The 25835-nt window shown below is 44.3% G+C and overlaps 1 protein-coding gene and 1 long non-coding RNA gene across 2 annotated transcripts in view; one reads left to right on the top strand and one right to left on the bottom strand.

Moving 5' to 3' along the window:
• Positions 1–25835, bottom strand: part of LOC147207929 (AT-rich interactive domain-containing protein 3B-like) — a 64703-nt gene that overhangs the window by 18391 nt on the left and 20477 nt on the right. Inside the window, exons 3-4 of the mRNA XM_086107573.1 lie at positions 11585–11659; positions 11330–11402 (exon numbers count right to left, since the gene is read on the bottom strand). Of these exons, the coding sequence (XP_085963699.1) occupies positions 11330–11402; positions 11585–11659 (148 nt within the window). The remainder of the gene's footprint in view (positions 1–11329; positions 11403–11584; positions 11660–25835) is intronic.
• LOC147207930 (uncharacterized) lies at positions 84–25525 on the top strand. The gene is made up of 3 exons (XR_015100509.1): positions 84–204; positions 3560–3667; positions 25170–25525. It is a non-coding gene; the product is annotated as an uncharacterized LOC147207930 (long non-coding RNA).

Genomic DNA, 25835 nt, shown 5'->3' with positions numbered 1-25835 from the left:
AAATCCGAAAAAAAAAAAAGTAAAAACAAAGAAAGACAGGGAGCAAAGTACAACATTCCTCTTAGTTGCTTATTGAAGATGCAATGTTACAGCAGATCAAACGTGTCGGAAATACTGCACACATGAATTTGTACTGCAGGCAATGCAATTCACTCCACCCAACTGCCACGTTTGAAGGCACCCCATCATCATCCTGATGTAAAGGTTGGTTTTCCCTCTTTCCAATTATACATGCAAATGAACAAGAGTCTGTGGTGTAAAAAAAAAAAAATTAAATGAAAGAGCACAGAAAAAAAAAGGTTACATTTCCAACATGTGTGCACGTACGGACGCACAAGTACTACTCGTTATTTAACCGAGAGGCAGAAGACCACCGCTCTATATTCATGTTTAACTGGAAGATCGAGTTGGAGAAAAGTAACCAAATAGCTTGGCCTCATGAGAAAATGTCAAGAATGTGTATGTCACAAAGCGATAGGACGACAAGGTATGCTGAATATGTACATAAGAGGAGGGGCATTTACTCTAGATTTATTTCGATGAGGTAGATGAAAATTTAACTGACTCAAATGGTAGACTTTAGGGCAGTTACAGTCCCCCCACCCCCCCCAAAAAAAAAATCCCAGTTGATTTTATGGTAATAGTTTGATTCCTATCATAAATTCATCACACAGAGTAGAATATCTAATAATTTTTATGTTTAAAGCTTCAAGGAAATGAAAAGCCACTTTTTGAACTGAACTACTGAAATGAACTTTACGACCAAGTTATTGAGATGATCCTGAATTTAGTTACCAGGCTTAAGCCAACTGCGGTGGTCACCAGGACTGTCAGATTTGTCGGACTGGCCCTTGCTGGAAAGAAAATTACCCGCTTGAGTCAACAGACACCCAGATTGACGGACGTAGCCTTCAGCTGACGAGCTTCTTTGCGGCGATCAATACGAGAGCTGAAAAAGCGATACGCTGTTTTGAAAGAGGACGAAGGTATTGAAAGTGCGGGGGTGGGAGTGGGGGGCACGGGGGGTGCTCATCCAAATTTTAACCGCCATCAATGGTAATTGCTTTTGGCATTCGGTGGGCATGACAGCTGGTCGTTTATTTGCTCTTGCAGGATGTAACCGATGCCGATATGCAAATTGGCTCCAGGCATGTGAACTCACTGAAAGTTTGGATGGGTTGAAATTTCTTTATTGACAAATGGGCCAGTATGTTTACGACCATTATACAACTGGATGTTTATGGTGTCTATGTATTTGTTCCATCCCTTGGTATAATTACATTACAAACAAAATGTGGGAATGTAGTTGATGATGGTGTCGGTCGTGTTTTAAGACTGTAAAATTATCACAAGTCCTCTAATATTTATTGCATTCATCTAAACGCAATGAATGGACGTGTTTTGAGTCATACAAATATAAAATACACAAGTATGGTTGATCAACTGTAATTACATTTCATTAAATATCACATTCTTAATATTTGTTTTAAGTCTTTTTATTTTTTTGAGGAAAAAAAAAAGTGAGAGAGCCCGAGGAAGTAGTTTAATTGATTGACAAGATATTGGGTGGACTTGTCAATCATAACGTAATCATAATACGCAAGAGAGAGTCTCAGCAAGTCGGCCATTTTGGCTTTGACAAATTCCTACTGGGGAGCTAACCAAATGACGCCCGATTAGAAGCAAAACATTTACTCAATGCCAATTTCATCCATCCATACAAAATTTGGGAGACAACAGGACAAGTCTCAAGGACCCAAGACCGAAAATGAACAACTCCACCAACAGATTATTTTCGTTTTTGACCCCCCCCCCCCCCCATTATTTTTCATGTACAATTAATACTGACCAAATAAAAACACATTTTAACTTGCCCAACGTAACCCGCTAATTGCATCCATATCATAGCGGGCCCACAACACAACAATCAAATCGCAGCAAGTGAAGTGGCATCAACAAACCTAAGGTCCGTTCCTTCCAGTCAAGCGTCTTGTTTTCCATTAGGCCACTCAGGGCTCTGTTGCTTTGCCCTGCTGCTGCGTGCGCATGGAACACTGGTGGAAGTGAGCTCAGGGCTATTGTACTGGCGTAGGGCTCCTTCGGGGGCCGTAATTGTGCTTGGTGCCATCCATCACAGGGGTGTGGAGGCCAGGAAGCACTGCTTTAAGAGCACACACAGGACACAGATGGAAGAGCAAGTGTGGCAGGGAGGTGTGGGGTGTGTGTGTGTTGGGGGGGGGGGGTCTACACGGAGATGGCACGAGTGAGTATGACACAAGATGAGTTCACGTGTGGCTGCAGGTTAACGCTTTCGTCACACGACATTCAATTCAGGTGTACAGAGATAAAAGGTTGCTGTTCCAAGTGGTTTTATCCTGGTTTTCACAAAATACTTGAAACCCAAACATTTTCTTTACCGTCTGATCCATGCACCGCCACTAGTTGACCTGTTTTCTCAGTTTTGTCGTGTGACATTCACAAGCTGAGCTGTCCGTCCGTCACTGGTTAATAGCCCTGAGCAACTGATGTCATTTTCAGTCGACGGCAAGTGGCGAAATAGCCATATTCCACAAATGTAATATTAATCGCAATACTGTGTTTAGACTAGTGGGACTGCATAGAAAATATTCTTGGAAAGAAAATTTGGCGGTTGACATTTAGGTGCAGTCAGGATTTTTCTCACCATTATATGCAACTTAATTGCTTGCTATGCACAAAGCAGCGTGTCTGAAGCCTCAAAGTTGGAAAGCAAGCAATTCTCGGAACTTTGCTCTGATTAATTATTTTAATTTTGGCAGCGTATCACACTAGAAGACAAAACGAGATGGTTGAGATGAACCGGGCGGCCATTGTTATATTTATTCGGATGACGGTGTGAATCATTCAGCGGCCTATGCTTCTTCTATGCTACGTTAGTTACGGGTTGGGTGATTAAGAATCTCCCGGCTGGGCAGCTTAGAGAGTTAAATCTCTTTACAGTATGGTCGTAATTAAAGATGGACAGCGCAGAGTGTTGGAACAAATGGCAAAAGAGGAAACAACAGGGGGGAGGGGATGGAGGAGCTGAACTCAGGAAAGGAAGCAGCACAAAGAGTAGCCTTGGTTGGCAAGAAGATTTGTATCGACCATGGCTAAGAATATCAAAACAAACATCATGAAAAGCACCATTTCCGTTGGTTTTGAACAAAGACGACACAGCACCAACCCCCCCGACCACCACCTCGGTTGCATTGCCTCCCTTAAGGCTGGCTTGTAATTTGTCCGCTTGTAAGGGTGGAGTTCGCCAAAAAAGGCAAACTATTTCCTCAAATGTATCAACACACAAGAAGCCGCACAACTACAAAATCTTTGATCCAGACGGGGTGGCAGTTTGGGCGTCTCACTTGGTGGCATGATTAAAAAGTAGTCGGGCATCCGCCCTTTTCCTGTGATGCTCTTCCAAGATGGACATGTGATTATCTCCGTGTGCTTAGTCAGCTGACTGACTGACTGATTGATTGACTGGCTGAGTGCGCCTCCACTGACCGCCCCCCCCCCCCCCCTTTTGTCACCTTGGCAGCCCATCTCGAGAGTGCCCTTGTCCGCCGTCACCTTCTTCATGCCACCCAACATACGACGCCCTGGCCCTTGTCTGCTGTCCATCAAGCAGCCGGCCTGTCGGAAAGAGGTTAGCCCCCCTAAACTTGTTTTGAGATCATTAATCATATTGTGAAGGACGGGAGGAGGCCCCTTAATCCAACCCCAACCCCCATATCCCAACAATGAACACCTCCCCCCGCCCAGGCCTCAACCAAGCAGGCCAATACCACTTGTACCCTCCCCTATCCCCCATGGCGTTATCAAGTTTCAGTGGTTGTAACTGTAGCACAATAAACAGAGGGAGCGAGGAAGGGGGTGAAGACGGAAGGAAAGACAAGGGAAGGAAAAATAAATGTCATTTGCTTATTGCGTTAAATTGGCGCGTGCGGTGTGAAAGGGGATTCACACGCTGCCAAACTGCACTCTTCATCAGAGTAACATCGACAGTCACGCATAAAATAAATGTTGTCTCTCATATGGCCAAAAGCGTTCACAACTCTCAAATAGGTAAGTGCTGCCAACGGCCCCTTTCGCATGACAACAATTTGACCCGATAGAACTTTTGTTTTGTTCTGTGTAAAAGGCAGAAACGAGCAACGGGGGTGGACAACGTTGCCCTGGAAATTTTTCGGCGGTAGCGCCACGGCCGTAAGAGATGCCTGACGCCAGCTGTGTGTAAGCGTATTTCAGAAAAGCCGGGACAAGGGTGTAAAGTTGAACACCGAGCACTGTGCCCCCGCTGTGGTGAAAGCAACTGTCACGCGACCCTTTCACACAGTCTCGTAAAGTCTGCATTTTTCCCTGACACGGTTAGATGTAAAAGACATGGAATGGGGGGGCTGAAGTCAACTTGGAAATGGTTCGGCTGGGGGCAGTGTCACAGCTGTAACAAAGCCAGTAGGTCACATGTGTGTCGGGGGGGGGGGGGGGGGTTGCAAAAGTTGGGACGTGGTTGTAAAGTCTAACACCAGACACTCACTTCTCACTTCTTTTGTGTTGAACACAATTGTTGCTTCACCCCTTTTAGACTGCTTGTCCAAGTCAGAGAGCAATTGTCGTTTGCTCCTTCTACGAAGAATGGGAGCACAATGTGGACCCGGATTTTTTTTTCTGGCCTTAAGAATCATCGATTCTGGCTCTTCTGTTCCTACCTCAGATCGATTCTCTTTAATGTTGTGGGCTCTCAGAGTGAAAAGGGCTATTTTCCCAGAAGTTGCAGGCAAAACGAGGCTAGAGAACCTTCCTATTGTCGTGCGGTGTTTGTGCCGAGGGCCCTGCCTCTTACCAGGGGTGGGGACGGCGTACAGCCAAGCTGGGGGGAGCATGAGGAGAGTAGTAATATAATGCATACTGATCCCCCCAGAGCCCATTCATGGCGTAATTGGTGTGGACAGAGCTCATGGTCTCAGGGTTACAGTTAGGGAACTTCCTCTAATGTCCTGCTGGGAGGCCACCGCTTCCCACAATAGAAACACCCAAAGGGGATATGGGAATGTCTTCATTTCCGCGTTTCATAATGCCGAAAAGAGGTACAAAACAGCGCAACGGGCATCAAAGCAAACGCATTCAAGTGCCAAATGGATTGAATCAAAGTTTTGTTTCCTTAGAAAGTCTAATTCAATAAAAACAAAAATGTGAACCAATATTTTATTTATTTATTGCCATTTTGAGCTCGAACAAATGATCATACTTGCTGCATCTGTGATGCACTTTGAACAGAAATTCTATGGCTTCACCCTTATCACTGCCACTTCCTCCGTCCTCGACTCCTTGCATCGTGTAAGATGACTTGATGGCAAAGTACCAAAGTATCACCTCCCAGAATAACTCTAAAGCGCAGATAACCCACCATGTGGTCCCTGCTAAGCCGAGACTGCATCTTCGATTAGGAGTGTAACACTAGTGTGGCTCTTGCCTTCATTAAATCTCCCACCCTCGTGACTGCAATCAAAGTTTTCTGCTTTTCTTTCTCGATGTCACGTGCGAGGAGGGTTGAAAAGGAAATTCTCAATTGGAGTTAATGCCAAGTATTTGCGAATAAACCAAAACATGACAAAATTTGGGGTTGCCTCCGAGTGGGGAATTGAAATAAAAAGTCAGTTTTCTGTTTTTAAAATTACAATATGGGTTCATAATGCCCAAATGTTAATAACTAAAAGATTTTCTATAGCCGATATCACACAAAAGCCTTCCCCAAAATATGTTGAATAAAATTACTTGAAACTTTCCACTGCTTTGCAAGCCTACGTGCGAGACGGTGAGAATCTAAACGTTAAAATTGACCCCGTCCGGCAGCCATTAATCTTCTCAAGTGGACGGCGCTGACAGGCAGTTGGCCGCATCGCTCTTTCATTTTCTTCCTGGTGAGACAACAACTCCTCCGTAGCCACACGATAATGCTTCGTCAAACCAAACAAACAACAGCCAATGTAATGGACATGATGAAGCCATGTCATATATCTAAAATGCTCCGCTTCAGAAGCCAGACAACATTTTTAATGGCAATTACATGGACATTAGCGGCTGGCCCAAAGCTCAAGATAAGATGGATGCCTTATGGCAGACATTTATTGATGTAATTTTTATATACATCCTGTATTTGGGAGGCAAATCTCCATACACCAGCGCACAGAGCATGAGGATCAATGCAAAGGCACAGCAGTAGAAATTAGGCACGAGAAAAAAGAAAAAAGAAAAAAAGATTGGATTGGATACTACAAAGCCAAGAGAAACCTCTGCGGTGAGGCAATACTCCGGCTTCAAAGTGAATGAGCAACCACATCAATGCAGACAAGCCGGTATTCCAAATTTGTTCTTGTCCAAACAGCAAACACTCATTGCCTCATGAGGCGTTTTGGGCGACAAAGTACTGTCCCCTCCAAAAGTATCGGAACAGACAACATGAAATGAACAACTAATATTTGGTGACGTAACCCTTACTTGCAGCAATAACTGCATCTAACCTGCAACCCAGTGACTTCACCAGAGTGTTGCTTTCCTCATTTGAAATTCTTTTCCAGGCCTTTACTGCAGCCTCTCTCGGTTCTTGTTTGTTTCTCGGGGGGGGGGGGGGGGGGGGGGGGGTTCTCCCACCGGTCTCCTCTTCCGGAGGCGAAAAGCATGTGCTATGGCGTTACAGTCCTGTGATTGACTTGGCTAGTCAAAGACCTTTTACTTTTCCCCTCTGATGAGATCCTTTTTTGTGTTAGCAGTGTATTTTGCATTATTGTCCTGTGGTAGGGCAGCCCAGTGGTCCAGTGGTTAGCGCGTTGACCTCACAGTGCAGAGGTCGTGGGTTGAATGCATATTTTTTTTGTTGATAAAACTGCTCTAAAAATGTATTAAAATTAACAAAAAAAAATTTGAACCCCCCCCAACAATAAAAACAGATAAGAACAGAGTTCTCAAAAGCAATATCACATAAAAACCAAAAGGCATTTTCCCCCCTCCTCCCACAAAAAAAAAATATTCCCCCTGAGCCCATAAGCCCATCTTCACATGGTTGTAATCGCAAAGGCATCTGACCCATCGGCAGTATCCATGATGGAATCAGGATCGCTAAATTCTTATCGAACCCCAGGCCTAATTGGGACTGAACAGCAACAGGGAAATGCCGGTCCCGGGGGGGTCACAGCCGTCGAGGCCCAATGCCTGAGACAACCTCCTGCACAAATAAGCTTCACGGGTTATTGTAATGGCACAAAGAGAGCAACTGGCAAAAGGAAGGAAGACCGGCTAACGCAACAAGAGTCAGGAACTGGACACGTCTTCCTTTAAAAGATAGCGAGGCCACCAATGAGTTTCTTCATGCAAAGACAGGATTTAAGGCAGCTGCTAAAATTCCTCAACCATGAACACACAAATAGACACACATGCGCGCGCGCACACACGCACACTCGGCTGTTTTTAAGCGCACGGGCAGGAAATGGGAATCCCTCGTAAGTTTTCCTTCCGCTGCTGCTTTCCTCTCGCAGCCTGGAGGCCCCCGCGATGAATGAGGTGGGAAAAAGCGCTCGGCCATTTGTCTCCAGCCATCAGCTTCTTTTCGCTTGGCTAACATGCGCACAGAGGTCAGTCAAAGCATTTAGATTACAGTGGTTCTTCAACTTTTTGGGTTGAGGGACCCCCGAACAGAATTGTTTCCGAGGACCCCCTCATAATCCTTATGCCAATTAAAAACATATGCTCCTAAATGGCAACCTCTTTGAGAAAAAAAGTCCGAATGATTCATTCACATTTCAAAAGTTGTCATCATATGTTATGCGTCGCGTTTATTATTTTACTTTATGTTAACTGTTTTGTTAAGCGCTTTGTTACAGCTGGAGCTGTTGTGAAAGCGCAATATACATCAGGATGTATACTATGTATTGTATTGTATCATAAAAGAATAAAATTGTATTGTACTAATAGCATATTCATGTTAAATTTTAACGAAGGAAGACAGACATTTTAACAATGAGCAAAACACAAATTTAATCTTCTAATATGTCTTATTTTTGAAAAAAAGCAACAAATAGGACGATATTCTAAATAAAATATGCCTTTTGTTCTAACCCCACGCCCCAACATCATTCATGCAGGGATGCGTGATAAGTCAGCATCATATCACGGCTTTTCTTGGCCCAAAGCTAAAGTAGGGAGGAACAATTGACTTAGCATGTTTGTTTTATTGGTGATTCTGTCATCATGTGTAGGTCTGGACATTTTGGACACCGAAGGGGGAACCCCTAATTGAGAAAACAACAATTATGAACTAAAGACAGACTCCGATGCTCTTCCATTCCCCCTCCCACCCCCCAAAAAAAAAAAAAAAAAAAAAAAAGCATAATCATCTCAGCACCGCATCTTTGAAGTAGAAACTGGAGGAGGGGTAACACGGTGTAATGAGAGAGCACTTGCGCTTCTTCTGGTTTACTCTGACAAGTGTAAAAAAACAAAAAAAAACAAAAGAAGATTCCCCTCAACCCCGCCCCCCTTCGCCTCCGAGCCACCACACAATTTGTTTGGCTGTGATTAAGACGCCACAGCAGAGGTCAGCCGTGTGCCTCTCATCTTGGAGCAGTTGAAATGATACACTGACTGCATAAAAGTCACTTAGCTGCCGCTATTTGCTCTTATCCTGCCTTGGCTGTTTAATGTTGCTCTTCCACTGCGAACAATTCCGAACATTATCACAGTCAAGACATTCAGGGAGAAAAATAACTCTCATATTCTTTTTCCCTTTGTCCATTATAGATGAGCACTCAGTTGGTCACTGACCCCTCCCTCCTCTTCCCTGCCAGAGAATTTGAGCCAAGCGAGCTTCTGTAATTAGATGTCTTGGCCTCGATTACGCAATGTAAAATTCATTTGGATCATCTAATTTACACCGGAAACTCCGAGGTTGGGCATGCACACATTTTGACGTCATGAATGACGTGCGACGTAAGAATAACGTGGCCACGTACAACACCCTTGTCCGATTAATGGTGCACTTGTTTTTGATTTGACTGTTTTCGTACGCATATTTAGTACAATAATAACTTCATTATTATGTCATGTTAGAGATAAACAACTACCCATTCGGACTACAAATTCCAATTATCTCGCTGCCGTCGGAATGGAACTCTGACCCCTTGAATTAAATACTGCCATAACATTCTAAGTTGGGTCACGCACCGCTTTTTGCGACCTATAAAATGTCAGGAACTGAAAATAACCTGTGATTCTATCCACTCAATTTGCACGTGTTCCTCTTTAAAATACGTCAAAATACCTGAAAATCAAAAAAAATATGATACTATACTTATCACTACTGCTGAGAGGTCTGATTAGGTAGCTGCTTCCGTAACAATCGGGTTTCGCCTACGATGAAAACTTGGATTTCTTTTGGGCGAGATGACCCAGAAAAACTTTTGTAGCCAATTCAACTGCGAATGCAGTTTACCCCTGAACACTGAGATTATGAGGATTGGGACGGGCAGCGTCCTTGCCTTAGTGCTCTTTCAGAGTTTGGAAAACACGCCGTGCCTTTTCCTGAATGAGCGTTAGGCTGATATTAAGCCTACGTTGATTCTGATAATGAAAGTAATTTTCTTGATCTCGGCAAGGATCGAAGAAAGTTGCTTCGTGATCAATGTATCCCTCATGGGGATGAAACCCTTCACCTGCACTAAAATACGGTCTTTGTCCTTCATAACGGTCGCCACGGTCGAACCGACTGAAGCCGAAGTCTTTACCGATGTTCGTCGGTGTCTGGGCAAAGATACTCCAGGCGCACAAACACAGATGGCGGAAGAGGCACGGGCATCGCAAAGTCGAAATGTCGTAGATCGAGGACTTCCTGCACTATATTTTATGTGCTGTGATGTGATGTGAACCAAAAAAAAAACCAAAACGGCCCTCACAGGAAATTCAACAAATGTGATACGGTTGTATTGCATTTTGAGGCAATAGGCAAGGGAACCACAGCAATGAGCCTTGTTCAAATATAACTACTGGTATTGTAGAGTTAATATTATTTGCATTTTCTGGAACGCACGCATGCTAGCACTGCAACTGTGAGCCTTTTCGCTCATGTCACAGATGATTCCATTCTTGTTTTGGTGTGAATAGCGTGAGGCTGGCACGGCGTGTCAAGCCAGATCTCTGCTGTCAGGCGACGTTTGAGTCTGGGTGATGGATCAGCATGTTTAAAAGGGTCAGCAGACTACAACTCCCGCCGTCTGTCGCTGGACACAGACGCTAACAGGGCACTGACAGATTCCGCCCCCTCCCTCACAACTTAATTCATCAAGCCCCCAAACGAGGACTTTGTAAGGTCAGACCAGGGAGATCACTAACCTATAACAGTCTCAGTTGAATCAGAGACACGGATGGAGAAAAAAAAAAAAAGATGATCTTATGTTATGGGGAGTTGTATTTGATCGAAATTAGAGACTCTGGAAGAACAAGTAGTATATGTAGTTGCACCACAATGTTGTGTAAACAATCTCTGATTAATTTAAGCGCGGACATTTGACATTAGTCTATTGAGAATTATTGATTTTTTTCCCCATGTATTTAAAAATAGGAAAACCATCAAAATATCTGGAGAACATGAAAACTTCACATAGTAAAGCCGGAGCCTGGATTGGAACCCACAACCTCAGAACTGTGAGGCAGATAAGCTAACCGGTCAGTCACTGTGTTGCCCACTTCAATGCCAAGAGCGAAAAATTGAAGTTGGCCCACTGAAAATTATGGAGATGCCCTGAGCAAAAAACAAACAAAAAATACCACCAAACTGCAACAGCAGCATCACTAACACAGTTCTCAACAACACAACAACAAGCATCAGACCACACTCCATCACAGAGAGATGGAGAACGAAACCGTGCTATCGAGCAAGGGACAGGTTCTCCTGATTTCCCAAATCCCGAATCAAACTAACGTTCTACACCAGGTGGCAAGGCAGAAGAGAAAGTAGGTACAGCATAAACTCCAAAACAACGAATAATGAATAATTATCTCCCAGGAGGCTCATTTTTGGATGGACTTTTTTTTAGGCAAGTACATGTTATTTAATGACTGCAATAATCTTGCCAAAATACATTTGGACAGATAAATGTCTATTGCAGAGTATATCAAGTTCCTATTTGCATACCGAACAAAATGACTGTGTATTACATGACTTACTGTGTCTGATAAAAAAGAAAAAAGAAAAAAAAGCTCATAAAGACTGCGGATCCGTTTGAATTTTATTACTGCAATGTAAATAAATGCAAAGTACCTCGTTTCTGCATGAAGGTAAAGAGATCGTCCAAAAACTCCTTCCTTTTGGGGTCATTATCCAGCTCGTACAACTGAAGAGGAAACGCCATTATTAGCAGCAGCTCAGACAAATACAGATCATGGACTACTTTGTTTGGATTATATCGTGTTCTAAATAATTAGCATTGCCTAATGAAAGCCATTTTAAAGTTGAAACGATCCATTAGGCACCTTTAATTGCCCCCCCCCTTTTTTTTTTTAAATCAAGTCGCACCTTGGCAAAGTCTCTGGAGGCTTCTCCTCTTCCTCTGCTACTGTCGGCCTCGTCCGCCCAGCTTGCGCTTCCGTTCTGCAAGGGAGAGAAAAGCAAAATACAGATGAGCAAGACAAGTGCATATTTTCATTACCCGTTGTCTGGGTTTGGTCATGTGACACAGAGGTACACACGGCATCCATGTTTGCGCTCGTTTATTAAATCCACCAAACTCCACATTCTTCTTTGGTGTGTTCAGAGTGGGCTGCCACATCACTGAAATGGCCGGAGTTACAAGCTACATCTGAGTGAAGCGTGTGAACGAACATGCAACTGGATGTTAAAATGTCAGAAATGACAAGTTGTTCTTCCAAAAAAAAAAAAAAAACTGCCACATTCGAGTGTAACTTATGCTGAGATCGAGAACAAGTCAAGTCAAGTTTGTAGTTTTCGAACAGTATTTGGTTGAAATAAAACATTTTCATCACAGCCGCGCCATTTTATGGCAGACTTAAGTATTACGCTCGGTACGCTAATATTAGAACTCGTTTGAGTAAAAACACTGGTTCAAGGTGTAAACTATTCATTTAAGCAAATTGTAAAAAGATTTCAGGGCCACTTTTTTTTTTTTTGCTGGACAAGAATGTTTGCTTTTTGCGCTGGGTTTTGGCCTCTAACCCCCATGAACAGTGATGGTCTGCTGTAAATATTTTTCCTCCCATTTGCATGAGGCACACCGACAAGAGGTAAACTGAAGCTCAGAAAGCTAATCCGTTCTCAATCTGTGGGAATGCACTTTTCCTGTGGTTGGGAGGGCGTAACCTCTGGAGTTATTGTGCCCCTGAGCTCCTGTGCCCCCCACCCCGACCCCCCCTTTTCCACCAGCAACTACCTCTTTCTTTACCCTCAAACATCTCCATTTGACCTAAACCATCTGCATCTGTGCCCTGCCCCCCCCCGCACAACCCACCCCTGTCTTCCGACCCAGCTGGATACAAGAGCCCCCCCCCCCCCAAAAGAAATCTTCAACCTTAATGCAGCTGTGACGGGTGTCCCAAGTTCATGGAGTGTAGCTAGGCTGTCAGGAGAGGGCAGGCTGGTCAGCGGCCTTTAGCAACACACACATATGTTGTGATCATTGTTGTGTTTGTGAGTGGAGGGGGGGGGGGGGGGGTTGCAAAGGCCCCACAAGACGGGAAGGAAGGAAAATAGGAGCAGAGAGGGGCGCACGGTATGTGCCGAGTAGGAATGTCTCCTTAAAGACAAAACCTATAAAAGCATCAGGAATCAAAACAAGGTCTCTTTGGAGCAAAGTAGAACCGGGGGGAGGGGGGGGGGGGGGCTCACGTTAATAGCTCCGGCTCAGGGGTCTCATTTCAAGCAGGAGCTCATTGCTCAATGAAAATTACAGGGCCTGAATTGAAGGGCCCCGCGGGCCAAGAGGTTGTGCGTTGTGCCTTTCACACTAAATGCTTGAAAAGGGTTTACGCCATGTAAACAAGTAAGTCCCCCCCCCCCCCACCGATCGATTGGGTTTGAAAGATATGAAATGAGCATACACCATTTTTCCAAACACACAGTTAAAAACACCCAAGAATGGCTAAAAGTGGCTTTCCGTGAGCCCTGATGGAAATGCTTTTAACTGAACATCTGTGGAAGGATCTTGAAACATGCCGTCTGGAGAAAGCACCCTTCAAACCATGAGAGTGGGCCAAAAATACCTGCTCAGAGGTGCAGAAGTCTCATTGAAAGATACAAAACTCACTGGATTGCAGTCATTTCTGCATATGGGGTTAAAAAAAAAAAGGCAAAAATATTAAAATTGTGTAACTACGAAAAAATGGGCTTTTAAATGCAGTATTTATTTCCTCTCTGAAATTGCAATAGAGAAAGTGGACAATAATGTATTGGTTCAAATGGAGTATCAAAGCAAAAAAAAAAAAAAACCCCAAAAAACAACAACATGATGGCACCTCTATATTGAAAAAGTTAAGTGCATGTAAATGTAACATTTTTTTCATTCAATAAAATGAGAAGCAATAGTTTCGTAGGGGTCAGTGACTCTGGAAGCCCAGCTGTCTCTATGACGATGTCAACAACTCCAAAAATCAGGCTTCAGCTCCATGTATTATTATTATATTATTATTATTTCCGAGCTTCTGGATGGCAACTTCTGACGTGCGTTTCCGTGCTGGCGTTGCGTATCGCGCTTCGGGTATCTCTATGTGATCTGAAACCGTTTTCCACAACCCTGCACAGTTGAAGGTCCTTGCAGACACGGCGTTATCTTCTGCACGCAGACAGAGCTTGGCGGCAGTTTGCCAGCAAATTGAACAAGGGGATCCGAAAACGACGGCACCCTCAGATTTAAAAGTAGAGAGTGCTCGCTTCAGGCTGCCACCGCTTGCTGTAGTCGCCATGTCGTTGTTGTTGTTGTTTGGTCGATCGCCCACCCAACGCAAATCACACGCAAAGCATCCCGCACCACAAGATGAATCAATTCAGCGTATTCGCTCAACTGATGTTGAATTGCGAGGGGAATTATCTGAATCGATATTGAATTGTGAGGTGAAATATTGCAATGTAGTGATAAATGGATATTTTTTTTTCTCACAATGCCAAATAGACATAATTAATCACTAGCATATACTGTACGCACTTGCAGAAAACTGTCACGTTTTTTGGGGGGCATGTTGCAAGCCCCAAAAGGCAATTCAGCCCTAATTTGAGAGCAAAAAGACGCCCCCCCCCCTTCTCCCCACCACTGTTGGGCTCCACTTATCTCTACTATAGCAATGAAACATGCCATAGGATCATCATGTGATGGTAAATACACACTATATGACATTTGGAGAACATAGAGACCTTTGCACTGCATTTATCCACACTTCTGTTAACCTTTAGCCATTATAAACGACTATAACAGGAGATAAATCACTTCTGTGGCTGACTATTTATAATCTCGTACACTTCGGGGGTGGGGTGGATAGTCAACTGCCCAAAGTTGAACAAAGTAATCTTGCTGATAAAAGCAAACATAAGGGGAGATTTCCTAACTTCCCAAACAACATTGATATGCCATTTGCAGCACTTATTTTACGTTTTTTGTTTTTGGGGTCATTGTGAAATAATCACCTTTTATAGTCTGACCATTTTCCCACGTACGCCAACGATGATTACAAATCACGATTCCTTTTTGACCCTCTCATCCCACTGAACGCCGTACGTCAAGGCGACCATAAACACTTTTGGCCCCGACGTTGTTGAACTGCACCTTATGCAACCTTAGAACCACCGATAGACATTTAAACAACTGCCGTATATCAACCTTAAAGATATGTGACAACAGCTCACATAAACCTCTCCAATCAAAGTCTAAGGAAAAATGCATGGTTGGAGGCGACCACAACGGATCTCGCTGGGGGATGGTGGAATTGTTATGACGTCGGGTCGCGGTACAAAAATGAACTGCATTCCATGCACAAGAAACCGATGGCCTATCATCATTAAAATGGACGACAGCAATACCACTTTCAACCCATGAACATGATCCTCACATGTGTGATGTAGTGCATAAACGCATCCAAATAACTCTGAATCCACATAAGACAAAATTCGAAATGTCGACACGCAAACGTACACGTACAAGACCAATGATAGCCAAGCGTGCGATAATCGATACCTTGCACGAACACCCATCCACGATACATGATGATATCAACGTTAGGACACTGTAAATACATGATAGAGTGTATCTAACTGATGGAAAAACGTACAGAAGCAGAGGAAATACAACAATTTGCTTCCATATTTCCATGAGAAGTTGAATGAAGTGTTATTATCGTGACTGTCAAAGGTATATTTTTAACAATGTGTGTATGAAATTAGTCTTCCCCTTCAGTTTTAACTGAAATAATCAACAACAAGAAAAAAAAAGTACAGAATTAAACCGTTTCCCGATTTCTGTGTAGTGATGTCATACCAATTGCATCATGAGTTAAAAAAAAAAATCACAAACTGATACAGTTTGCAATGCTCCCAAGTGTAACTTCATTAAAAGCGACGACCGTCTTAGTGGGTTCGATGACCTTCGGGGGACCGCAAACGTGTTGACACAAAAAACAGCAGCCGGTCCGCAGACTATGCGGGTCCTGACTTTAACCCAGGACAAAGTCGAAAGGCCTCTTTTATGCTCCCGCATACGCATGGGTGACAACGGTCGCATTGTGTCACCTGACCGATGCGTCTGCAACACATTGCTGCGCACACAAATCTAGAAATGGTTGCCGCATGTAGAATCCAGTGCGCATACTCTTCCGATTGGTCCGTTTAGTCACATGCCGCGAGGACGTACTCAGCTTTCCCCGGAGAGGTCCCTCTTTGACGATCCTTTATTCGTCACCACGGAGGAGGGAATACAGACCACAAAGTTCATCGCTGCTGCTCTGAAGCAAGCTAGCTTAGCGGCGGCGTAGGCGTGTGTATGTGTGAAGAAGCCTGCCTACACACACACACACACACACACACACACACACAGGCACACGCACACATTCCACCATCGCCTCGACATTCTTGACCCATTTCCCAAAACAATGAAATGCATCACCCCGTCATCCAGGGCCATTCATGCATTGTTGTCGCTGTGGCTTTGTTACTTGTTCGGCATCGTAAAAAAAAAAAAAAACAGAAACGGCGACCAGAATAGGCCAGAAAATGAAGAGAAACTGGACAGAAACTGCAAAACAAAACGACACGTGTGGGTTGCGATTGAGTCTAAAAGGGAAACAGCGAGCGGAATGGCCGCAGTGACCCAGCGAGGTCGCTGCCCGTGCGAGGTATAAAGAAGCTTCAAACTGCCCTCCGTGCGATGTTGGCTTCGAGCGCCGTGCTTATCTTTTGAACCATATTTTAAAATGTAGGAAATGACAACCAAATGCAATGTCATCTTATGTATGAAGATTAGCAGCCCATGCTAGCAGGCATACGTGGGGGACTCTCGTCAGACTTAAGTTGCCCATTTTAGGATTTGGGACTTGCTTGGCAAAATCTTGACTTTGACTTGGTATTAATAAAACCGGCTTGAGTGAGACTACTGACTCTCTTGATCAGTCTTGACTCCTTATAGTTGAACACCTTCAGCTTTTAACCCTTTCAGCGACAGCGGTTACTACAGTGGACAGCTTATCATGTTATCAGGGTACAGGTTCTCATTTTTGGTGCATGAAAGGGTTAAGATCAAGTGCTATCCGTTTTGTTTAAGAAAGCAAATTTATTTTTGGGTGGTGCGCACGAGTCTGGTAACTCACCAGCATGCTGTGATACAGAGTGAGACCGTTCCATTGCAGGTCTGGCTTTATGTTTGGCGTCACTGGGCTTCGTTCGGTAATAAATGCGGAGAAATGTTGTTAGCGTTTTGAAATTCTCTTTGCAGTTTCGCTTCTTTCACTCTTTTCTGTTCTCACACTCCCCTGCCCATGCACAAATGCTTTTGGGCACATGTGTTTTTGTATCTTTATTTGCCAATTCAGTTCCACGTGACAAACATAAGTCCAAATTGTAACATGATCACGGCTGCGGTGACAAAACACTCCACCTAAAAACCCAGTTAATGTTTTAGAAATTCATAGTTCATGTAGTGCCTTACAGTAGAAAACTGAGATCTTTATCGTGTATCGAAGATATAGCCGAAAAATAATGAGATATTGGTTTAGGCCATATCGTGGACATGCCTGTCTAATTTGAGACTAATTTCAGAATTTCACATGTGACATACTCCGACATTTGAAACAGGAATGTTTAAATTTTCCGGAAAAATACGACTTAACGAAACACAGATTGTGGTGACTTTTCTAAATAATTGATCTTGAACAGGAGGTTGGCCTTCAGAGGGTCCACTCCAAGTGGAACATGAATCCGGTCGACTGCAAAGACATGTTGGCTCTTGAAGGGACACTCTGGTCAAAAAAAAGGAATGTTAACGCTTCACGTCCCCTTTTAAGTCAGGTTAAGGTGGCTACTGACAGTTTCACTCGTCGTGATCAGTCACCTTAACACCTAGTGCTCAAATTACATCTTATTTAATTGGCATCTTAATCAGGGCGCTCTAGGATTTCTGTCTCAAAATGTTTGCAGGCAAATACATGCAATTGTAAATTCAGAAAAATGCGTTTGACCAATATTTTTGAGAAAAATGTCTGAAACATCACACTTTGTTCCCGTTGCCGTTGTTTTGATAGATCAACATTTTATATATATTAGAGGTGTAACGGTGTAGCAAACAAAAGTTTGATTTTTCGCAACTGAATCGTTCCACTTTGAAATATATCGATATGCATATCAAACTGTCTTTTAATGGAGAGCTACAGTATATCTGTCACATTTAAGGTATTGACAACTTCATTCAAATGGATGTAAAATGGCAACAAACAGGACATTGCATCATACCCTCCCGAATTGATTCGTACGATATCAAATCAAATCAAATCGTAATCCCACTGAGTCCAACGGAATCGTTCCACTTTCAAATGGAACCATCCGGGAATCATTTCATACTCAATGCATCGAAAGCTGTTTCGAATCGTCCTTTCTGGAGAAATGCCCGCACACAGGTATGGGCTGACTGGACTTTCAAATAACGTGACTTTGAAATAAACAAACAAACAAAAAAAAAAAGATTTGTCAGCCGATGTTTCCTTTTCATGCAGTTATCATGTTTACCGGGCTGGCTGTGGGTGGCCAAATCATATTATGGACATACTGTACGTGACAGACTACCGGGGCACCAAATCAGGGATCAGAATAATAATAATACATGAGAAGTGAGCAATCGCTGGTTGCTGCATTTATGAAGAGGGGGACAGGGGAGGGAGGAAATAAAGGGTCCAAAGTTCCCTTGTGGCTTATACCAACAATATACAATTTGCAGTGATTGGTAGGGCTTGTAAAACCGGTTTAACCGTCCGTTGAGACTCAAACACGGGGTGTTAATTTTGGCATTAATGCAGCCCGGGTACACATTCTCTGCATATTCCAGCAGCTACATATTGCAAATCCCAATGATTTAGAGGGCTAATGTGCAGCTGGAGGGCAATTCTAACGCAAGCATTACACAAAAGATTGTCTAAAGGCACCATTTTAGTGAAGGGGCAGGCGTGCCGGAACAGGAAGGGTTAATGGCTGCTGCTGCTGCTGCTTGGGGAGTGGGGGGATGGACGGCATTGATCGCTCAGGATGTTGACAGCACTTCTCCAATTTGATCGTGCAGCTGTTATTAGATGAAGAGGCACGACCTCAGTCGAGGCTTCATGTGATTTTCATCCTCGCAGTAGGTTGGGCTCTCCATCGCAAGCTATAGAGAGGCGGATGTTTTACAAACAAATGTGAAAATAAAGTAGTGTGGGCAGAAAAAAAAAGTGCATTAACATATGGGATTTTAAACAACAGCATTGAGTATGGAATGCAGTGCCTTTCTGCTTACTGAATGGCAAAGTTGACCTGGGAAATTTCCTCCTCCTGCAGAAGTATCAGAAGAGCCTTTTTTATTTTTTTTTACACTGTTAGGAAAGGCAGTCATTTTGTGAAACAACCCCCACCCACCGGCCCCCGCCCATGTCGGTGCTATGTCTGAAGTGCACCAACACGGAATGGGTGTGAGCGTGGGCGGTCGACACTCTTTTACACCGCCTGTAAAAGCCATCAATTTTATGCCCTTTTCCTCCATTGCTGTTCTTTATAAATGGCACGGACACACATTAGGGGGCGCAAAGTCGATTTCCGCTTTCTGAGGAAGTGCGGTAACAAACTGAATATTTATGCCTTTATTCAGTGTTGCTGTTCTGCATGGGAACGCACAAGGAAAGGAGGTAAAAGTACCATTACAAAGAAAAAGGCATTGGCCGTCATCGTTCTCCGAGCACTCCCGCGGCCCCAGAAGCAGGCTGCCCCCCGAGGTGGTGCCACGGCTGTCTGGCCGGGTGACCGTCATGAGAGCCTCTGCTACGAGTCTCATTCAAGTGAATGGACCATGGACTTGTAAAAATGTTCATGTTGTACATTAGTGTATTTTAACACGGCTTTCAATTCCGTCCTGAATATCGGCCTCATTTTGCAGTATCGGACCGACACAAGTGACGTCATTCTTTTCCAATATTGGGCTGATAACTGTCCGTCCGATAAATGTCATGCATCACTGCCACTAATCCTGTTAGCATTTCATGAGCATCAGAAGCCCCTTTTAGACAGAAAAGCGGGCAGGAGGCACAGGCCAGTATCAAATGTCTATTTTCAGTGGTGCATGTGGAATTATAAATACTGTTAGGTACCACTGTTGAAAGATATAACACCTATAATGGCTGGTTGGGTCTCCAACTATTAACTTGTGATTGATTGCTAGCTTAAACATTAACACCTCTCGCATTCGGCGAGCCGCGAGGTGCATTCAAATACAGTTGAGTCAACGTTATTAGTCACAACTCTCGAAGTAATATGGGCTTTCTCACGCCCGGCGTCTGAAGGGTCTGATGGGTTAGTAGCCTGAGACACAGCAGCGTTGTAGCCAAGGGCCATCGTTAATGTTGAACCTCGGTGTAACAAATTGATGTCCAGTGAGCCCAAAGGCCATTTGCCAAACCTGGAGTCATCTTGTTTGGAGCCTCCGTCACACCGCCACACATTGTAGCTCGAGTCTCCTCGGTCATAAGCATTGAACAGGGGTGGGGGGGGGGGGGGGGGGGTACGAAATCAATAACCCAGGATGCACAAACACGGGGAGGTCCAAAGCCCCCCCCCCCCCCCTCCGGCACCATCCTGCCCCCTCCGGACGTAATTTCACAGCATATGTCAATACTCATCATCCTCAATCATATGCTGTGAATGGGAAGCTGACACGAAGGCAGGACTACAGTCATGTGTTAACATATATCATGACACTCATTTGCTACATTCAGACCCCTTGAGCAGATTAGGCCCTCGGCCATCTTGTGCGCGCAGATTTAACGCTGTCAGCCCAGCGTGTGATTTTACGCGGACATTCCGACACAAAGGTGTGATGGCAGCCCCACTTACTGAGCAACTCACTAATTCTACTAAAAGTCTGCGTTTGGGGGAAAATGAGAACAGGCCTGAACCTAACTTAAGAAGGAGGAAAAGCGCAGGAACAGTTTAGCTAAGGGACAGACAGTAAGTAAAACTGCCACCTAAAGTTCAGTGACTCAAATTTGCCTTTTATATGTATTGAACAAAAACAAAACACATTGACAAAAGCCCCAGGCTGGATTTACCTAGTCTAGTTCAAGTCACACAATTTCTGTATTTTTTTTGCTTCAAAGTGGCACAATACAAATACTGTATGTATCATTAGGCCTTTCATGATAATTACTGTATAGAATTTTTGTTAATGATTAAAAGGACTCGATAAAATGTTATTCACGTGTGTTTGCTGACATATGTCAGCGGGACTCGCACGTGCATACAGACACAGAAGCACATGGCGCTTACAATGTCGAAGCAGAGAGAAGGAAATAATTAGCGTACTTGAGCCATGTTTTCCGACGGTTGCAAAATTACGGAAAGTTAAAGCAAAATAAATAGAATTAGTTCCAAAGTCGAATGCCACAGCATCAGCGTGGGAACAGTTTGGATCTGCTTGCAAACACCCTGCAATGTCAGTACTAGCTTGTCATCGAAATAACCCGAGTCTGCCCAACCTGACTCGATTATTTATTATTTACTTAGTTTGCATATACGAGTTGCTTAATGTGTGTAAACACAGCCATCTTGAAATTGTGTAAACTGAAATGTACCGTGAAAAAACAAACAAAAAACAATCGAATCGAGGCAATTAACTGGAACTTGGACCTGCAGTGTGAATCTATCCAAAGGCATCGTTTGCCATAAACTTTTTTTTTTAAGTGTGTCGCCTCCCATCCCACCTCCCCCATAAAAAAGAAACTTTTACATCGTTGTAAAAAAAAAAAAAAACAGCAGTTAACAAGTAGAACCAGTGTCACAATTGAAACTACCTTTACAAAAAGCGACAAGTGAATTATATGCACATTTAGGCGATCACCACAGCAACTCGAGCCAGGAAAGGTACGTCAATACCGTATCACTTCAAGTTCATCCAAAATGGAAAACACAAAGAAGGGGCCCTTCTCTCGTCCCATGGCCGACTTTTAACATCTTGTTCACAGTTCTTTTTTTAGCCTGTTAAAACAGGGCAGAGATGGAGGAAATTGTTTGAGCAGACGCTGCCAAAGTAATTTAATAACAAGCCAGGTGCTGCCGAAGAAATCTGGACAGTGGCCAGAAATGGTGAGGCACGGTGAGCAAACATATTAAAAAGACAATACAATTGTGTTTTAAAAAAAAAAGTGTCCGTTTGGTTTCGTTAAAAGGGTTGAGAATGAGTCTTCCCTGGGCTGTATTTTTTGGGGGTATGTGCTGCTTAGTGCAAACACTCCATTACTTGTAATGCAATGCCAAGTCCCAGGTTGCGAATTTGGCTCAGGGCCTAGTCACACAAGTCAGCAATTTGTCAAGGTGAAGCAATATGCGATGATGAGGTGTACTGGAATTACAGGAATCCGCTGACAGCAAGTAATTGCCAACTTTATTGGTCGGCGGCAATATGTTGAGAAAACCAACACGGTTTGGGGGCGAGGGCCGAAATCGACCCGGAAATGTTATGTCATCAGTTGTATCGAGGGGGTCGGGTTTAGTCAACCAGTCAATTTTCAGTCTCCGGGGGTCGTTTTTGAAACCTGCATAAATGTACAAAATCGTAACTTTCGAAGACTCCACTGACCCCCTGATATTGTCCCGCTCGGGCCGTTTCTGTAATCTGCAGGACCAACAAGATGCCTTCAGTGTCAAATACCTTCTGTGAGGCAGCCGGGAGAAAGCGGAACGCGCCTCCTCTCAGCGTGACTGTACAAATGAGCATTGTGGGGCCATGATCTCTAATCCAAATCAAATAATTGGGGCCTTGATCCCTCGGCAGGGGGCCACGAATCATTTATAGGTGCCTCTCGGTCAGCCGAGGAGGAGGAGGAGGTGGAGGGTGCACTGGTTGGGGCGGGGGTGGCTCGGTGGATGCTGTCCTAACAACTGGAGAGGATCTCATGGTGAGCGGACAACAAAAGGCTGGAGCTAATTGTGAATCCATGTGCGGCGTGAGGGAAATATAAATCCCATTGCCACTCCGGCACATATGGCCCCTTCCTCGCTGCTCATGCGCTCATTAACAATTATGGAGCAGAAAAAGTGGCGAGCAAAGAACAACACCCTGGGGGAATGTCTTACCCTCTCAATCCAATTCTGTTTGTGGCTTAAGGAGAAGGTAGAGGGGGAAAAAAAAGGGATTTCTGCCCTTTTTGGAGGGAACAGACAAAGTGGCGGGGACAAGGGGGTCGAAACGTCCAGGGGCTGGGCGTGTTTCTACCTGCCCGGACTTCGCTTAGTGCACCACTTCTGAAACAGACCGCTGAAAAACAAGCCTGCGGGCGAGATCACCTCTCCCCTCCATTAATCACTCCAATTACAAAGCTCCACAAAAAAAAAAAAAGAATTGAAGAGGGAGGACGAGAAAGACCAAAGGTAAAGAATAGAATGACAAAAGTTTTCAAAACCTTTGAGGTCAAAATGATTCCCGTGCACACAGACCTGGTGTGGAGCCAACCAAATGAGAATTGTGCTGATGTCCCGATTATTTATGGACCCAACTGTAAAGGTCCGGACTTTAGAGACTCTCCCAGGGTTGGCAGTTGGTCACAAAACCTCTTTGCCGATGTGGCTGAAGAGAATGAAAATCTCCTCGCCGCACGTTCTTGTCGCTGTCTTGCCGAGTGTGCAAGGCAGAGATATTGTAGCCCAAACAACACAAAATCTATGAATACTTCAGGAAGATTTTGGGGGGGGGGGGGGTGGAGGCATAGCTTGATGGCTAACTCCATGTCGTTGTGTTGGAAGTGGGCCAAGTTATTATCAATAAGCAAGTGGCAATTTTGCTCAAACCGCCACAGATGAACGAGGGCGCTCATTTAGAGGGGAGGGACGGACTCATGCTCTTTCTTGGGTTGCCATCTCTGCCCCCAACAAATAAATCAATAAATCTGCATAACTAACCGGGAGGGTGAAAAAGAGTTTTACACTCTAACTCGGCAAATTCAGTACGAAATCGTTCTCACTCTTTTCACGCCAATGGAGGAACTTCATTGTAAACCAAGGAGGACCCCTCTTGAATTTTCATGTGTCCGTTTTTAGTCGAAAATGCAGAAAACCGGCGTGTAGGAGAAAGGCCGTTTCGTGACCGCAATGGAAATGAAGTGTATATGTCTGGTTTGAACATAAACAGAACTGAAAGCTGGTTTTCATTAACCCGGGTGTGGGGTGGTTGAGTGACACAATACTGCTAAAAACATGCAGATGAAATTGCTCCCCCCCCATTGCTTCTATTGGAAAGTTTTTGTGGCGTGGTAGATGCGCTGAACCCTTCTCACATCCATCTGGCTGGACTTCACGAGGGGGGGGATGCTGCGTATGCTCAAATGGGAGCTTTTACCTACAACACAGACCTAACAGGAAAAGATGCATTTGCATATTCTGTTCCTGAGTAAACAAGTCTCGAAGCGACTCGCAAGTCTGGTTTGCCAAATAAACTGAGTGCATTTGTTCAAGTCGCAGCCCTTTCACCAAGACACCACATTCCACAGACGGCGGAGGCCCCATCCGCCACCCCCCCCCCAAACCCCCTGCCCATTACGTCGACAGGCCCCCTTTTCGCTGCCTCACACAAATGCAACGTTTATAGGCCGCTGTGGCCAGAAGTTCACACTCATTGGTTCAAAGAGGCTTTCACGAGCAGAACAAACATTTTTAGTGAATCACATCTGTGCCACCGCATAAAGTTAACCCTTTTCCCACACCGCTCAGCAAAAGAAAAAAATAAGACCTCTGAGGCCAGATTTTCCAACCCCTGCCAGTGCCCCCCCCCCCTCACATTTAATTTGATTTTGAACCCAGTTGTTTTGTGCTGTTACGGTGATAAATCAGCATGTATTATATTGTATTACAACATGGAAAAGCTATTTCACTGAGGACGCGTACATAGTTCTTTAAAAAAAAAAAAACAATTTAAATAAATATTCTGCACCCCAATAAAAACCACGACCAGGCTCTCACATTCGAGTCAAAGTGGCTTTTTCGGGGCATCTCGCGGCCTCAAAGCTGCAGCTAAAAATACAAAGCATATCTCACTTCTTTTTCTGGAGAGAGCATCCACTTCACTGCTGCGCTAATGGCCAGCTGGACACCTCGCACAAACCTGATAGTGTGCATTCATCACGCCGATAACTACGATATGTTCACCGTAAACGAACACATCTAATTTAAGACGCAAGCAGACATGAAGGGGCCCTAGGACCCCCTATTTCTTAGCAAATTCTCGAATTTAAATTTCGATAAAGCTTTCTGAATTCGGAAAGGACATTAAAAAGTTGATGCCATATTCTTGAAAATCTACTTCCGCTTTGGTCTAAATTGGGTGAACTCCTAAGTAAGACTTCGTGAAAATTCATCCATGCATCTTTTTCCGCTTATCCGGGGTCAGGTCGCTGGGGCGGCGAGCTTTAGCAAGGAAGACCAGACTTCCCTCTCCCCGGCCGCTTTGTCCAGCTCTTTTGGGGTAATTCCCTGGCATCTTCCCGGTGAGATGCTGCCCGAGCCACCTCATCTGGCCCCTCTCAATGTGAAGGAGCAGCAGCTCGACTGAGTCCCTGCCGAATGACGGAGCTTCTCGCCCTCTCTCCAGCACTGGGATTCGCTCACGAAATGTCCGTTCACCATCCTCCCAAATTAGATGGCGCAGGGAAAACAGCTTGACACAATTAAGCATCACCCACCTCTCCGAAATGCATTCCTACAAATGGACGAATTTCCAAAAGGAGAGTTCATCGAAGGACATAACCTCTCCCCTTTTATTTGACAATAAAGTTGTACTTGACTTATAAATGTGTCCACCGAATTTCAAGTCAATCTGTGAAGTTGGTGCCACTTGCTAAAAGTTTCGCAAATTTTCCAGGGGGTACTACGGAGTGAGGTTCATGAAAATGGATGGATGGAGATACATACATTTTGATGTTGAATCCAAATCGAATAATTGGAAGAAAAAAAATACCCCTTTGACAAAACTGATAAGTTTTCAGGTATGTCGATAGCCCCCCAAAAGCGTATTCATACCCCGCTGAGTGCTCAGGCCCGATAAACGTGACAATGA

Source organism: Hippocampus guttulatus, chromosome 3 (genome assembly GCF_054856545.1).
Source record: "Hippocampus guttulatus isolate MCC_2025c chromosome 3, RoL_Hgut_1.0, whole genome shotgun sequence".
In the NCBI taxonomy this organism is placed as follows: Eukaryota; Metazoa; Chordata; class Actinopteri; order Syngnathiformes; family Syngnathidae; genus Hippocampus; species Hippocampus guttulatus.
This window is presented reverse-complemented; position numbering and strand designations above follow the sequence as displayed.